This window comes from Bufo gargarizans, chromosome 11 (genome assembly GCF_014858855.1).
Source record: "Bufo gargarizans isolate SCDJY-AF-19 chromosome 11, ASM1485885v1, whole genome shotgun sequence".
Taxonomy (NCBI): domain Eukaryota; kingdom Metazoa; phylum Chordata; class Amphibia; order Anura; family Bufonidae; genus Bufo; species Bufo gargarizans.
Window position 1 is genome coordinate 75,333,494 of NC_058090.1, and position 14,083 is coordinate 75,347,576.

At 46.7% G+C, this 14,083-nt stretch overlaps 1 protein-coding gene across 2 annotated transcripts in view; it reads right to left on the reverse strand.

Moving 5' to 3' along the window:
- Positions 1 to 5,096: 5,096 nt before the first annotated feature.
- The window catches only part of LOC122921727 (protein PALS1), a 48,178-nt gene continuing 39,191 nt past the window's right edge, over positions 5,097 to 14,083 (reverse strand). For both annotated transcript variants that reach the window (XM_044271919.1, XM_044271920.1), the window contains exons 11-14: positions 13,776 to 13,943; positions 9,150 to 9,352; positions 6,868 to 6,978; positions 5,097 to 6,022 (exon numbers count right to left, since the gene is read on the reverse strand). In XM_044271919.1, the coding sequence (XP_044127854.1) occupies positions 5,846 to 6,022; positions 6,868 to 6,978; positions 9,150 to 9,352; positions 13,776 to 13,943 (659 nt within the window). In that variant the 3' untranslated portion in view covers positions 5,097 to 5,845. The remainder of the gene's footprint in view (positions 6,023 to 6,867; positions 6,979 to 9,149; positions 9,353 to 13,775; positions 13,944 to 14,083) is intronic.

The following is a 14,083-nucleotide window of genomic DNA, read 5'->3' on the forward strand; positions in this document are numbered from 1 at the left end:
ACGGAACAGTTCCTCAATGGGAATCGCTTATAAAACGCTTCCACACCATTGTTATGGCGCCCCCTGGTGTTCTTTTAATTCCCTCTTAGAACATCCTGCTTTTAGGGGCTTTTCTTATTGCTGCCCTATCCTCAGGATAGGTCATCAATACCGGACTCCCAGCACCCCGCTGATCAGCTGTTTTGAGGCCGCTACAGCCTCCTCCAAGGCCAGTGACATCACATTCATCAGTCACATGGTCTAGGCGCAGCTCACTTCTATTCAAGTGAATGGGCCTAGGCTGCAACATCAAGCACAGCGTATGTACAACGTATGGCATTGTATACGGTAAGCTGTGAGGAGGCCGCAGCACTCGCCAAAGCCTCTTCAAACTACTGATCCTCAGGATACGTCATCATTATCAGATCGGCGGGACCCCCGCGATTAGTGCAGGCAGTCTCACTTCTCACCACTGCTGTCTATGACAGAGACAGGACCCCCCGCCAATCTGATAGTGATGACCTACTCTAAAGATAGGCCATCAATAGTAAAAAGCCCGGACGACCCCTTTAAGAGGCACACGCCTCAATCTGAAATCCATGCCAGCTAGGAGCTAAGCCAGGGCTTGCACAAAATTTCCAACGATTTGTGCACCTATATCCTGGCACCGAGGGGTACATAAATCTTCCCTATTTTGAATAAAAAAAGTTTTTTGCCATTTTCACAGCGGGTTTTTAAAGTAAAATCTATACAGAAAAAAAAAAATAAGTCTTTAGCACACGAAATACACTACAGACAAAACGTTATTTTATTCTGCCATTTTTGGCATGCTGTAAGTTTTTCAGGGTTTTTTTTTTTTTTCCCATAGGTTCCTCTATACCAGTTGAAATGAACGCAATAATGAAAAAAAATAAGTTTAAGACTAAAATTTTTTAAAAAAAAAAACAGTTTTTCACCTTTAAAGAACAAGAGGAACTGAGAAGTTGGACTGAGCTACCAGACACCAGGGGGCGCCACAAGATGTAAAAGTAATACACGGGAGCTTTTTTTCAAATATAATATGTAATTTAGGAGTGCGCCTTTTTAACAAATATTCCCGGATAAACCCGACAATCGTGCTCAGCATAAAAAGAAACTCATTTTCTACATAAAAAAAAAAAAAAGAAGATTAATGTTCTCTAAGGAACTGGTTTTCATAACCCCCCCCCCCCCCCACTGTCTTCAGAGTCAATCGGTTGATAAATGACCCCCACAACTAGTATTCAGTGTAAGTACAAATTCTCAGTATCCAGTGTCTCCCTGCCCCAGAAAGCAGAAACAAGTAGGTTTGCAAAGAATACGACCCAGGAATTGTCCTAGGCATGGGAAGGTAATAGAGAGACTTCGGGGGTCATTCACTAAATGATATGCGCCAGTTTTCTGGCATATAACTGCCGCAAATTGTTGAGCAAAGGTTATTTGCGCTGCATTCTGTGACTTTTCCTCACTCATGCCAGGTCTAAAAAAAAGGGGTTGTAGCGTGGGCGGCAAGGTCTGTAGCGTAGGCTTAAACAATGGTCTAAATTTAAGCCAGCAAGGAAGCTGTATTACATATAGACTGGCGTTGGAATGCGCCAAAGTTATATAGAGGCGCCAGGCAGATCCACCACTAGTGTCTAAACTGCTGGTCTTAAAGGGGTATTCCCATCACATACAATGGGGGCATATCGCTAGGATATGCCCCCATTGTCTGATAGGTGCGGGTCCCACATCTGGGACCCGCACCTACAACCAGAACGGATCGGGGAGAGCTGTGGCTGGAGGACCCCAGGGTCTGTCCACCACCAAGCGCTGCTCCCATACAAGTGAATGGGAGCGCACCGCGCACGAGCGGCCCCTGCTCCCATTTCATTTCTATGGGGCAGACGGAAATAGCCAACCCAGCGCTCGGCTACCCCATTGAAATGAATAGAGGGCGCAGTGCACCCTCCATTCAATTTTTCCACCACTCATTTGCTATACGTTAATATGTCCACAATGCATATATACGGTTCTGCTCCAGTAAAAGGTTTTGTCCCACGAAACATAGTCAACATTTTTCAAACCAGCACCCGGAGCTGAACACTTTTGTAATTGCAAGTAGTTAAAATTCAAGTATAGCCAGCGAGTTATTCAATAAAATCTGTCTTGATAGCGCCACCTGCTGTTTGCTTCTTTTTTTATTTCTCCATCCACCTCACTGAGGAGGTCGCACATGCTCAGTATAAATTTTCAACTGCAACCAGCCATATCTCCTGCTAGAAGCTGTGACCGTTAAAGGAGAGAGCTGCAGAAGAAAGGATACCCCCCTCCCTGAGAAAGGGCACGTCCACTGAGCTGCCAGCTTGATATAAATCTAGCAGAGCAATGAATGGGGAGATCTCTGGATCCATGTGAGGTACAGGGCTGGTTCTAGCTCTGTTAGAAAGAGGTTGTCATGTCCTATATGATGTCTGGTTTTTATTAAAGAGGACCTTTCACTAGTTTAAAAACTAACTATATCTGTGGGCAGAGCGGCGCCCAGGGGTCCCCCTGCACTTACTAGTATGTCTGGGCGCCACTCCGTTCGCCTGGTATAGGCACCGGTGTCTGCAGCTCCCTCTGTTGTACTGGGCAGAGTTTTTGTATTAGGGTTGTCCCTTGCTGCAGCGCTGGCCAATCGCAGCGCACAGCTCATAGCCTGGGACTCCCAGGCTATGAGCTGTGCACTGCGATTGGCCAGCGCTGCAGCAAGGGACAACCCTAATACAAAAACTCCGCCCAGTACAATAGAAGGAGCTGCAGACACCGGTGCTTATACCAGGCGAACGGAGCGGCGCCCAGACATACTAGTAAGTGCAGGGGGACCCCTGGGCGCCGCTCTGCCCACAGATATAGTTAGTTTTTAAACTAGTGAAAGGTCCTCTTTAAATACCCCTTTAAATGATCACCACTGAATGCCATTTTAGAATGCACATATTTAACTGGTCTAAGCAGAGTAATTCTAGTGTTCTTTGTTGTGATCCTGATTTACAGTACGTATTATGCTCCAGAGCTGCATTCACAATTCAGCTGGTTAATTAGAAGCAATTTATGAGCTTGCGCCGAGCTCCCAAGATGCATGTTAAATCATTGTACAGTGCCTGGGGTATAGACTGCAAATGACCAGACATTGCTCTGTACAAAAACTGCTCCAGCAAGAATCCTGGGAGATTTCAGCTCTGCAGAATAGTGAATGCAACCTTGGAGTGTAATACAGTCTGTAACGTTATGTATTCAAGTAATCAAGCAGTCCAAGCCACCCCCTCCCCTAAATAATAAGATAAGTGATGACCTCCATATACACGTGCACACATATCCTTCATTATAATCTGCGCCTACCTAAGTCTATCAATGTATCCTACAGTAGCACAAACATATACAGTAGAGTCCACATCTTCTCCACAGTCCTCACCTTATAACTAGCTATTATATATATCTGTACAGTTAAAGGTGACTTCCAGGACTTAGATATCAGACCGGTAGGGGAGAGACTCACTGCATGCCCCCCAATGTGCTGGTCCGGCAACTATACAGTGGACAGAGCCAGAGGCATAAGGCGCCATCCACTGTGTAGTGGCCATACAGAGGTACTGCAGCGCAGCTCCCAGTGGATGGAGCTTTCTGGCATCTGCCGAAAACAGCAGATAGGTGGGGGTGCAGGGTGTCAGCCCCCCCACCGATCTGATATTAACTACCTAAATCCATTTACGTAACGACCAATTAGTTTAATACTGAACAATTTATAATACATACAGTCCGTCGGCGTCCATCCATTCATCATATCCCGAGTCTGAAGCGTAGATACACATTAGTAAATGTATTGACGAAAGAAAGGTCCCTCCCCCACATATAAACAGCGCCACTTTTGTCCATGGGCATGTCTGGTACTGCAGCTCTTCATACCTGTTTAAATGCACAGGTCTGAAGCAAGAATCCAGAAGAAAGCAGACCTTTTATGTCATATGACCCCTTTAATCCTCATCACCTACATGATAACAGCAATGTATTGTCCCCTTTAAGACTGGCTGATGCCGAGCGTTACACTCGTCAATCTGATTGGTGACCAGAAGTATGTCCCAATGATCATTTTTCCAAAAAATCTCAGATTTCTCTGGTTCTGGGAGCCTAATAGTCCATGAACTGGACACCATATTCAGTAAATGCCTTAAAGGGGTTGTCCTATCTCGCCGTTTCCATAGGCTCACGGAAACCGCTGAGAGGCCCAGTGATCCACCGTTTCCGTAACTCCTATTGTCGTGGATGGCAGCTATGCAAATAGAGTATCGGCACAAGCTACGCTGCTTCCGTCCTTTAAAAGGGGAGCCACGGAAACAGCGGAGCGTCGGTCAGCCTGGCTGTGTCCTTAAGCCCACCCAATTGGGATGAGACATCCCCTTTAACATCTACCATTCATAATTAACACGGCAGTCCCATCTTATGACGTGATGTCACTTTATGATCATGATCAGCACTGCAGCCCCATAACAGTTTTTCCCCGCACAGCAGGGCTCCTTTCAAGCGAATGGGGTGGGCCATTGTCCTGCTAAATCCTAAGGTACCCTTCCCAGGAGGTCGGACCCCCAGGTGACTAAAGTGATGGGAAACCCCTTTAAAACACATCTCTACAACTCCCCCTCCCCGATGATCAGTTCTCCAAAGAGAATCTTATCATCTAAGCAAAGCTGGAGTGTAAAGCATGGAACATGGCTTGGTGTGAACTGCTCAGACTACCTTAGGCTCCTATCAGAGAATGTCTAAGCTGGAGTCATGCCCTCAAAGCTGCCAAGGCTAAAGAGGAGAACTCGTTATTAAAAAGTCAAGCTCAGGATTTACGCTCGGAGGTGGACATTCCAATCATAGGAACTAGAAGTGGAGCAAACATGAAACTTCTCCAAAAACCCAAATTCACCCAGAGGGTTGGTATGTACGGCCAACGCAAAACCTAAAAAAAAATTGGATAAGTATGGGTGAAGTATGGCGTACCTCAGGCCGGATGGGGAGGACATGCAGTCCAGAGGCTACTGAACGGATGAACGCCTTCTGGATGAGAGGACAACATGGAAGGAGGAGGTCACTGGTGAAACTGTAGCCCAAGTTTATTTAGAGAAACGAACAGCTTTACATTCATTGCAACTTGTGAAACAGGAATCGCTGCTGGCAACGGGTGCGACTATAAAATGGAATGTGGCAAAGTCCTTGACCGTTAAAAACTAACTTCTCTTGGTTAAAAAAAACCAGCGCCGCAATCTGCGCCCTCCGGTGTGTGATGTGTGCTGGGGGGGGGGGAGGGTGTATGAAAGTATATTGCTAAAACACAATCTCTTATCTGTACATCCAGTTACGTAGGAGACTTTCTCAGTGATTCTTCTCTCTCTCGAGCATCCTTTATATATATAAGTGCCGCAGTGCTGCCACGCGTTACAGGAGCCACCGCCGACGGCTAATCTGTGGGTGGTAGGACAGCTGCCTAATGGTGAGAACGGAAAAGATTCCTGGTTAATTAAAAGGTTAACTCCGTCACTCTCTACCACAAGAAGGTTAATGAGGGTCTGTAAACATGTCCTCCTTTCCCGGGAGGGGTCAGGCCTACAAGGTTGCGCTCCATGCTGACATCACGCACTGTCCCGCATTACCCTGGCATGGACCGCCGAGCTGGTATGTCAGTCGGCGCGGTTTGCTCGGTCTAGACTAAACCTGAATGGGTGCTTCTACATTGGGCCACATCTTCTGGCCATCTTCTAGAATAACTCAAACATACGTTGCAAAAACAGAACTAAACTGGTTCTCCAACCATGACTGTCCGGGGCTGGTTGCTGTGCGCCTCCGTTCACCGCAACCAGGAGGAAGGGACCCACTGAGGCTCCGTGTCCAGCTTGTTGATTAGTCGGAGGAGTTCCTGATAGGCCTTGTCCAGGTCAGTGTTCACTATGGCCATATCAAAGTAGTGCCCGTTGTTTTGCTCCATTTCTCTGGCTTTCTCTATGATGTCTCGGAGCTCCTCAGGCTGCAAGGGAAACCAGAAAACATGTCACAGACCATAATCGTCAGGTCACACGCATCGGCTGACCGCAAGAACATATGTAGGTCCCTTTTCAGGCCAACATTATGGGACTATCGTCATTGTGGGAGTCGTAAAGTAGTGGTCGTTTCAGCAACTCAAAGTACAATGGAATAAATTACACTTGCTGGAGTGTGAACAGGGGAGAAGGAGACAGGAGTCCTGGAGGTGGAACTGAAACCTATCAGACATTTATGACCTATACTTTCATCATAAATGTATCAGATGATGATCTCCCTTAAAGGGGTTGTCTAGATTCTAAGTACAGAAGAACTATCCTTAGGATGGGCACCCCCTACCGATCAGCTCTTCTCAGCGGGCACCAGAAATAACACAGAATGGAGCGGGAAGCAGAAGGCTCTGTCCACTGTGTGGTGGTCGCGCTGGCGTACTGCAGCTCATCAACCGTTGACTTGAGTGCGGACTCCTCACTGACCTAATATAGATTACCTATCCTAAGGATACATCGATATCTAGAACCTTGACCTTAAATGCCATGTATGTCTGAGAAGTGTGGTTCCCAACCTACGGGACCTCGCTCTAAAACGAGGATCCCCCCCAATCGTGTCCTGCTGGATGTGGTGGCTAGAGAGGGTCAGGGCTATGGAAATATGCCATTTCCATAACTCCCAATCACTTCCAGTACATATTGAATGTACAGAGAGCCAGAAGACATCAGAATCTCTGCAAGGAACTTACCAGTAGTTCTTGGTAAAACACACACATGTGCGGTTTCCTTGTCACCATGCGGTCACTACACACAGTCATACATACCACGGACGACTACTTACCTTTGGATTTCTACCTTCTTTTGCCAGCAGTGCACGCAGCCTCTCTTGAGAAGGTGGAGCGATGAATATAATGTACGGCTTTAAATCTGAGTTGCGCAGCGTTTTAAGAGCCTGAAATGGGGAGAACAAGAAAAATCACATATGTTAGAACATACTGCCAACAAGTCACGTGTGGTGGTCTTCACTATACTATACATATAAAACAGGCAACCCCCAAATAAGTTAAAGGAGCTTACTCTAGAAACAGCACCACTCATGTCCCTAGGCGCAGTGAGGTATTGCAGCTTGGTTTTATTCAAGTTAACCGCTGAGCTGCAATACCAGACACAGCCTGTGGAGAAGAGTGGCGCTGTTTTTAGAGTAAGTGTAGACCCCTAGATCTGCTCATCGAGACATTATTATAGTCATTTTTAAGACAACCAGAGGGGACAGACTGAATCAACGTGGGAATTTACAAAGAAATTAATCTACGGCTAAGGACGAATGTAAGGGGCAAGTGGTTTCTGCTATCACACAGCATTACTCATCTGTATATCCCCCCACACGTAGAGCAGGACCCGGCCGCAGTCTCTGGCGGCAGCTCCCACTCATTCCACCACAGCCTTCAGGTCGGCTGTTTATATCTGGGGCGGCCGCAGCTGTTCTACTAGAAGCACAGGAGTCTTCAAGAATTTCACAAGAAACACATTGCTGGTGGTATTACTGTCCCTGAACCTCCGTGTGGGCTGACAAAGCGCAGTGATAATGACTGCACTGCACATACCGGCAACGTGACATTTAACCTCTTATGTTTATGGTAGAAAACTACAAGAGTCACCATCCTAGCCCCTGCGTCATCATCCGCCTGCCGCCCCTGCGTCATCATCCGCCTGCCGCCCCTGCGTCAGTGTCTTTTTTAGATTGTTTTCCATTGTTAATGTCTCTACCTACTAGAGTAAGGCTACATGCACGAGACCGTATGTGTTCTGCGGTCCACAATTTGCTAAGCCACAAAATAAAACTAATGCCATCTGTTTTATTTCTTTTGCGGATCCATTGTAACAATGCCTAAAACGGAAAATAGGACATGTTCTATTTTTTTGTGGGGCTACGGAACGGACATACTGATACGGACAGCACACGGAGTGCTGTCCTCATTTTATGCAGACCCATTGAAATGAATGGGTCTGCATCCTATCCGCAAAAAAAAAACAAAAAAAAAAACAACTGAACGGACACGGAAACCAACAACGTTCGTGTGCATGTAGCCTAAGGCCTCATGCACACGACCGTTATTTTGGTTCGCAATTTCGGCTGCAGACCCATTCACTTCAATGGGGCTGCAAAAGATGCGGCCAGCACTCCGTGTGCTGTCCGCATCTGTTGCTCCGTTCCGTGGCCCCACAAAAAAAACATGTCCTATTCTTGTCCACGCTTTGCGGACAAGAATAGGCAGTTATATTAAAGGCCATCCATGTTTTGCGGATCCGCGATTTGCGGACCGCAAAACACACCACGGTCGTGTGCATGTAGCCCAAGTCAAACATTATTAACACACTGGCTGTAGAGTTAAACTTTGAGAAAAGACAATCTCCCTAGTCACTGATGTGCAGGTTTGAACGTGTTATGTCAATTTATTTGGGACTGCGATGTGAAAAAAATGGATGCCCCACTTGTGATTTGCACTAAAGAAGAGTAGCGGGTCTAAGGCTGTGTCTGGTGCCGGTATTCATCAAAGAATTTGTGCACAGTATTCAGAAAGCGTGAAAGCAGCATATCGCTAGTGGCTTTGGATCCTGAGATATGAGGGGTTAAACCAGCCTTCCCGCTTACCCTGCTCGGGCTGAACTGCGAATTTGTTTTCTCAAAGCTCGAGCAAATCTGTTAGGGGGTTAAATTAGTACAAAACATAGAGGATACATTCCCTTTAAGCTTTGTATCACCCTTCTGCCTTCCTATCTGCTCCTGCACTAACCACAGCAGGGAGGAAGTAAAGTGCTGCAGTGATTCAAGCTTGCCATGCAGGTGAATCCAATCTATTGTTTCCAGCCCTTCTTCAATGTGATTATTCTCATGAAGTCCTGACGAATCCCTATCCCCCATGAGCACGGCCACCATATATCTCCATGTTTGAAAAACTCCTGAAAAATGTACATTCTTAAGGGTGGATGATCTCAGCAGAGATAGGCTTCGGACTCCACATACGAAATATAACAATAAAGCCTTAATATTATAGGATTTGCCTGTCCAGAATGTAAAGGCAGTGTAGTGGTTCTGATCCAGAGACGTGACGGCGACCTCACCTGCGTGTGCAGCGTTAAAAGGCAAATCTTGCCAGAATTAATGACTTGTCGCACGGAGTCCACGCTGGTGCCGTAGAGGTTCTTCTCGTGCTCCCCGTATTCAATGAACTTGCCAGAAGCGATGTCTGCTTCAAACGTCTGTCTGGAGACAAAGTGATAGTCTCGGCCCGCCACTTCATTGTCTCGCCTATTCCGAGTCGTATCTGGACAGAAAAGGACAAAACGGATATCAGAGTCTGGCTCCAACCGTACAGGAACCATGAATGGTTTCATCTCTAATAAATCATACAGTCATTTGCTTTTTAGGATTATAAATCCTGGTAGGTTAAGGCGAGGGCAGAAAAGAAAAATCACCAAATGTTGCTTCTCGAGGACACGGACGCTTTTACAAGGCAGACTGGGAAAGCCGACTACCATTAGACAAATCCCACTATGTCTGGAATTACAAATCACGTCCATTCAGAGACAGGAGGCTGAATGACCCCCTGCCCCACTCATCGTCACTCCCACCAGCTCTATCATTTACTGTCCTGGGACCCCCTACAAACCCACGCCTGCACTCATACAGGGAGGTATATATGAGGGCGTCATGGTGGGAGAGCGTCCTCCTGACTGATAAATGCAGAGCCAGTGGGAGTTTGAATCCAGTATGCCCAGCTCCTCCTGCGCTATACACAACAGTAACCACATTCCAGCTGCACAGAATACTGCAAGAAGGAGCCAAGACACCTCCTCAAGGAGGCAATACCCTTAGGCCTCATGCACACCACCGTTGTGTGTTTTGCGGTCCGCAAATCGCGGATCGCGTCCGTTGCGCAATTTTCAGAACGGCACGGACAACCATTGATATAAACTGCCTATTCTTGTACACTAAATGCAGACAAGAATAGGTCAGGTTATATATATATTCTTTTGCAGACCACGGAACGGAGCAACGGATGCGGACAGTACACCTCTTGCGGCCCCATTGAAGTGAATGGGTCCGCATCCGAGCCGCCAAAACTGCGGCTCGGATGCGGACCAAAAAAACGGCCATGTGTATGAGGCCTTACAGGGGATGTTCAGTTTCAACGTGACATCACCGCTACAGCCGGGAAAACAGAGCCCTGCTGAAGAACCAGAGCGGGTAAATAATCATTATTCTTCATTACTGGTCAATCCCTTAAGTTGTTCTCTTGAAACTGGACAACCCCTTTAAAATCCCCACCATTGCTGCAACCTTCAGACTACTAGACTCAAGCATATTGGGGGTCATTTATCAAACTGGTGTAACGTAGACTTGGCTTAGTTGCCCATAGCAACCAGATTCCAACTTTAACAGCTCCGTTGGCAAATGAAAGGTGGAATCTGATTGGTTGCTATGGGCAACTAAGCCAGTTGATAAATGACCCCCATTGTTTTCAGAACATGGGCAGAAAACACTACATAGTTTACCTTCGTGAAAGTGACATTTATCATGTAGAGAAAGTTACTACAAGGCACTTCTTGTATTGTTATTACCCATATTGCTGGCTTGAGTCATTTTTCCATCACACTATACACTGCTTGTATCCAGGGGTTACGACTAGGGATCGACCGATTATCGGATTTACCGATATTATCGGCCGATATTCAGGATTTTGAACACTATCGGTATCGGCATCTATTTTGCCGATATTCTGATAGCGTATAGGGAACACAGATCGCGCTGCTGACAGTGCTCTCCGTGTTCCCCTTAGCAGCACAGGGGAGAAGGAGCAGTGTCTCCCTCCCCCTGTGCTGCTGCTGCTGCAGCCAATGTAAGGACAGGGGACAGGAGGAGGGGAGGAGCTATGGCCACTGCTCCACCAATGAAGATTAATCTATCATTCATTCATATACAGGAGGCGGGAGCTGCAGGATCACATAGCCGGCTCCCGGCCTCTATGAGCTGTAGCTGCGATCTGCGGTAGTTAACTCCTCAGGTGCCGCGGATCGCAGCTACTGCTCATAGAGGTCGGGAGCCGGCTATGTGATCCTGCAGCCAGCTCCCGCCTCCTGTATATGAATAAATGTGAGATTAAGCTTCATTGGTGGCGCAGTGCGCCCCCCCCCCAAGCCCCCCAGTATCAGACATTGGTGGCACAGTGCGCCCCCCCTCCCCCCCAGTATTAAGCAGTGGTGGCGCATAGGGCCCCCCCCCCACCCCAGTCGCAGTGCGCCCCTCCACAGGATCCCCTCTCCCCTGCTCCTCCGATCGGAGCCCCAGCAGTGTAATGCTGGGGCTCCGATCGGTTACCATGGCAGCCAGGACGCTATTGAAGCCCTGGCTGCCATGATAAGCTCCATGCTGCTGTGTGCACAAAGCACACAGCAGCAGGGACAGTGTGAGCTCCTATTCACCCTGATAGATCTCTATCAGGGTGAATAGGACAAGGGTTCTAGTCCCTAAGGGGGCTAAAAGTTAGTTAAAAAAAAAAAAGTTACAAAAAAATTATAAAAACACCAAAATATTAAATATAAATGAAAAAGAAAGATTTACAAAAAAAAAAATAATACACATTAACAATAAACATTAATTTTCAGCAGATTTGTGGGAATTTTTTATTTTTTTATCAAAAATGAAAATTCCCAGAATATCGGTATAAATTATCGGCTATCGGCCTGAAAGTTCACAAATTATCGGTATCGGCTCTAAAAAATCAATATCGGTCGATCCCTAGTTACGACCACCCTGCAATCCAGCAGTTATGGTCGTGCTTGCACTCTATAGGACAAGGAGCTGGCTTCTGCGTACTCCTAAGTTCTCGGCCACCAGAGAGGCCTGCGCTTTATCCTATAGTGTGCTAGCACGGCCACCACTGCTGGATTGCAGGGCGGTCGTAACCATGGAAAGGAGCAGAGTATAGTAGGAGGTAAAACCGCGGCGGATCAGTGGCAAAGTCTGCATTTTGCCGTGGATCTATCAGGTTTCACCCTCTGCGCTGCAATAGAAATTGACACACTGGAGTTTCCAAAATCTCACCCCATTTTCTGCTACTGTAAACAACGTGGATTTTCAGCATGCAATCCCACTGCAGAAAATCCACACATATAGTGGTACCACAAGGGTCAACTGGCATTGTCCTGACAACTCCCATCAAACTGCAGGAGCAAAGTCAGATAAGCTGTGGGCTGACAAAATGTGTGAAGGGGGAGCGTCGCCCTTCAGGAACCACCATCATGTAATCAGTCATCAATGTCGTAATAGAAACTGGGATAACGAGTTCACAAATCAGCACTCATCACTGAAATGCAGCCATACCATCAGGAACTCCGTGAACCTTCTACCACGAGTGCCTTATGTAACGGCATAACAGCTCATTAACCCCTGACAAGGCCTCAAAGACCAGAAACTTTTCACGTTTTCGCCTGCCTTTCTGCATTACAGACGCAGTACGTTTTTTAAATTTTTCCACTCTGGCGGCTGGCTGAGGCCTTGTTTTATAAGAGAGAAATGTGATTATTTGGAGTTGTTCAGGAATACATACAATTTACAGTCTCGTTTGTCGAATTTTTTCTCGATTTTTTGAGTCTTTTTACGCCACATTTCACACTACATAACCCGTTAATCAAATTCAGGTTATCACAGTTACGTGGGTACATAACAGGTTTAAATTTGTATTTAATGTGTGCACAATAAAATGTATTTTACAGTGAATAAAGGCAATATTTTTAGGGAGGGTTGTGATTTTTATTTTATTTTTACTTTTTAAACCCCATTATGGGATTCCTGTTTTAGAACTTTATGTCACATTTATAATGTGTTAGCATACTTCTGTATGCTAATATATTATGTTCTGTGTCTGTATTACTGGGTAACACTAGTGCGCCCCAACAGCAGGCTTAAGTCTCCTGCACACAAACGTGTGCGCTCCATGGCCGTATTGCGGACCGCATTTGCCACAGCACGACCACTGGGCGCACACGTTCATGTGCAGGAGGTATTACAGCAAGGACAGCCCGAGGGTCCTTCATAGGTCCCCAGGGCTGACTGAGTATCACTACTCCAGCTACAATCGATCTTAGGAAGAAGTCCCCATTAAATATGCTGCAGTAAGGATTACGCCATGATCAAAGGGTTAACAGATGGTGTCGTCCAACTCCTGCTGTTAAAGGGGTTATCCGTGAAATGATAATGAAGACCTGCCCTCATTATCAGATTGGCGGGGATCCGATTCCCGACATCCCAGCAATCAGCTATTCCAAGGAGCCGCCGCACTCCCCGGAGCTCTGGGGAGTGCAGTCGGCTGTGCTTGGTATTGCAGCTCAGCCCCATTCACTTCAATGGGGCTGAGCTGTATCTAGGTCATGTGACTGATGTACAGTGATGTCATATGGCCTAGAAAGAGGCCGCGACACTCACTGAGCGCCCAACTTCTTCTAACAGCTGATCGGTGAGGGTCCCGGGTGTCGGACTGCCGCCGATGAGCTACCGATGACTTATCCGAAAGGATACATCATCAATATACATTACTGGATAACCTGGATAACACAGGTAACGCCCGATTCTTAGTGCTAGAGCGCTCTGGCGGCAGAGTAACTCCCTCATCAGCAGAAACAACAGGACAGCGGGCGGTCATTAAAAGGCACCTCTTCTGTGTCTGCAGTTTGGAGCAGAATACTCACGAGGCACGGCGGCAGCAAATCTATCAGCCTCGCTGTTCATTAGGCGCAGCCGCAGCTCGTTCTGCCCGCAGTTCTGTGGCCCTATTAGTACTATAGGCCGCTTCCTGTTTGCAGGTTGGTGGTAGAGAGACATTTCTTCGTAGGTCAGGATCTCTTCATTATCGTAATCTAGAGGAATCAAGGGATAAGTGAATTGACAAATCCATCATATAGAGACACATATATGACAAAACTGTTACTATTTCATACGCAATGTTCTGCAGACTTATTAAACCTTTTACAAAACTTTTGTGGCAGAAAAAAAATTT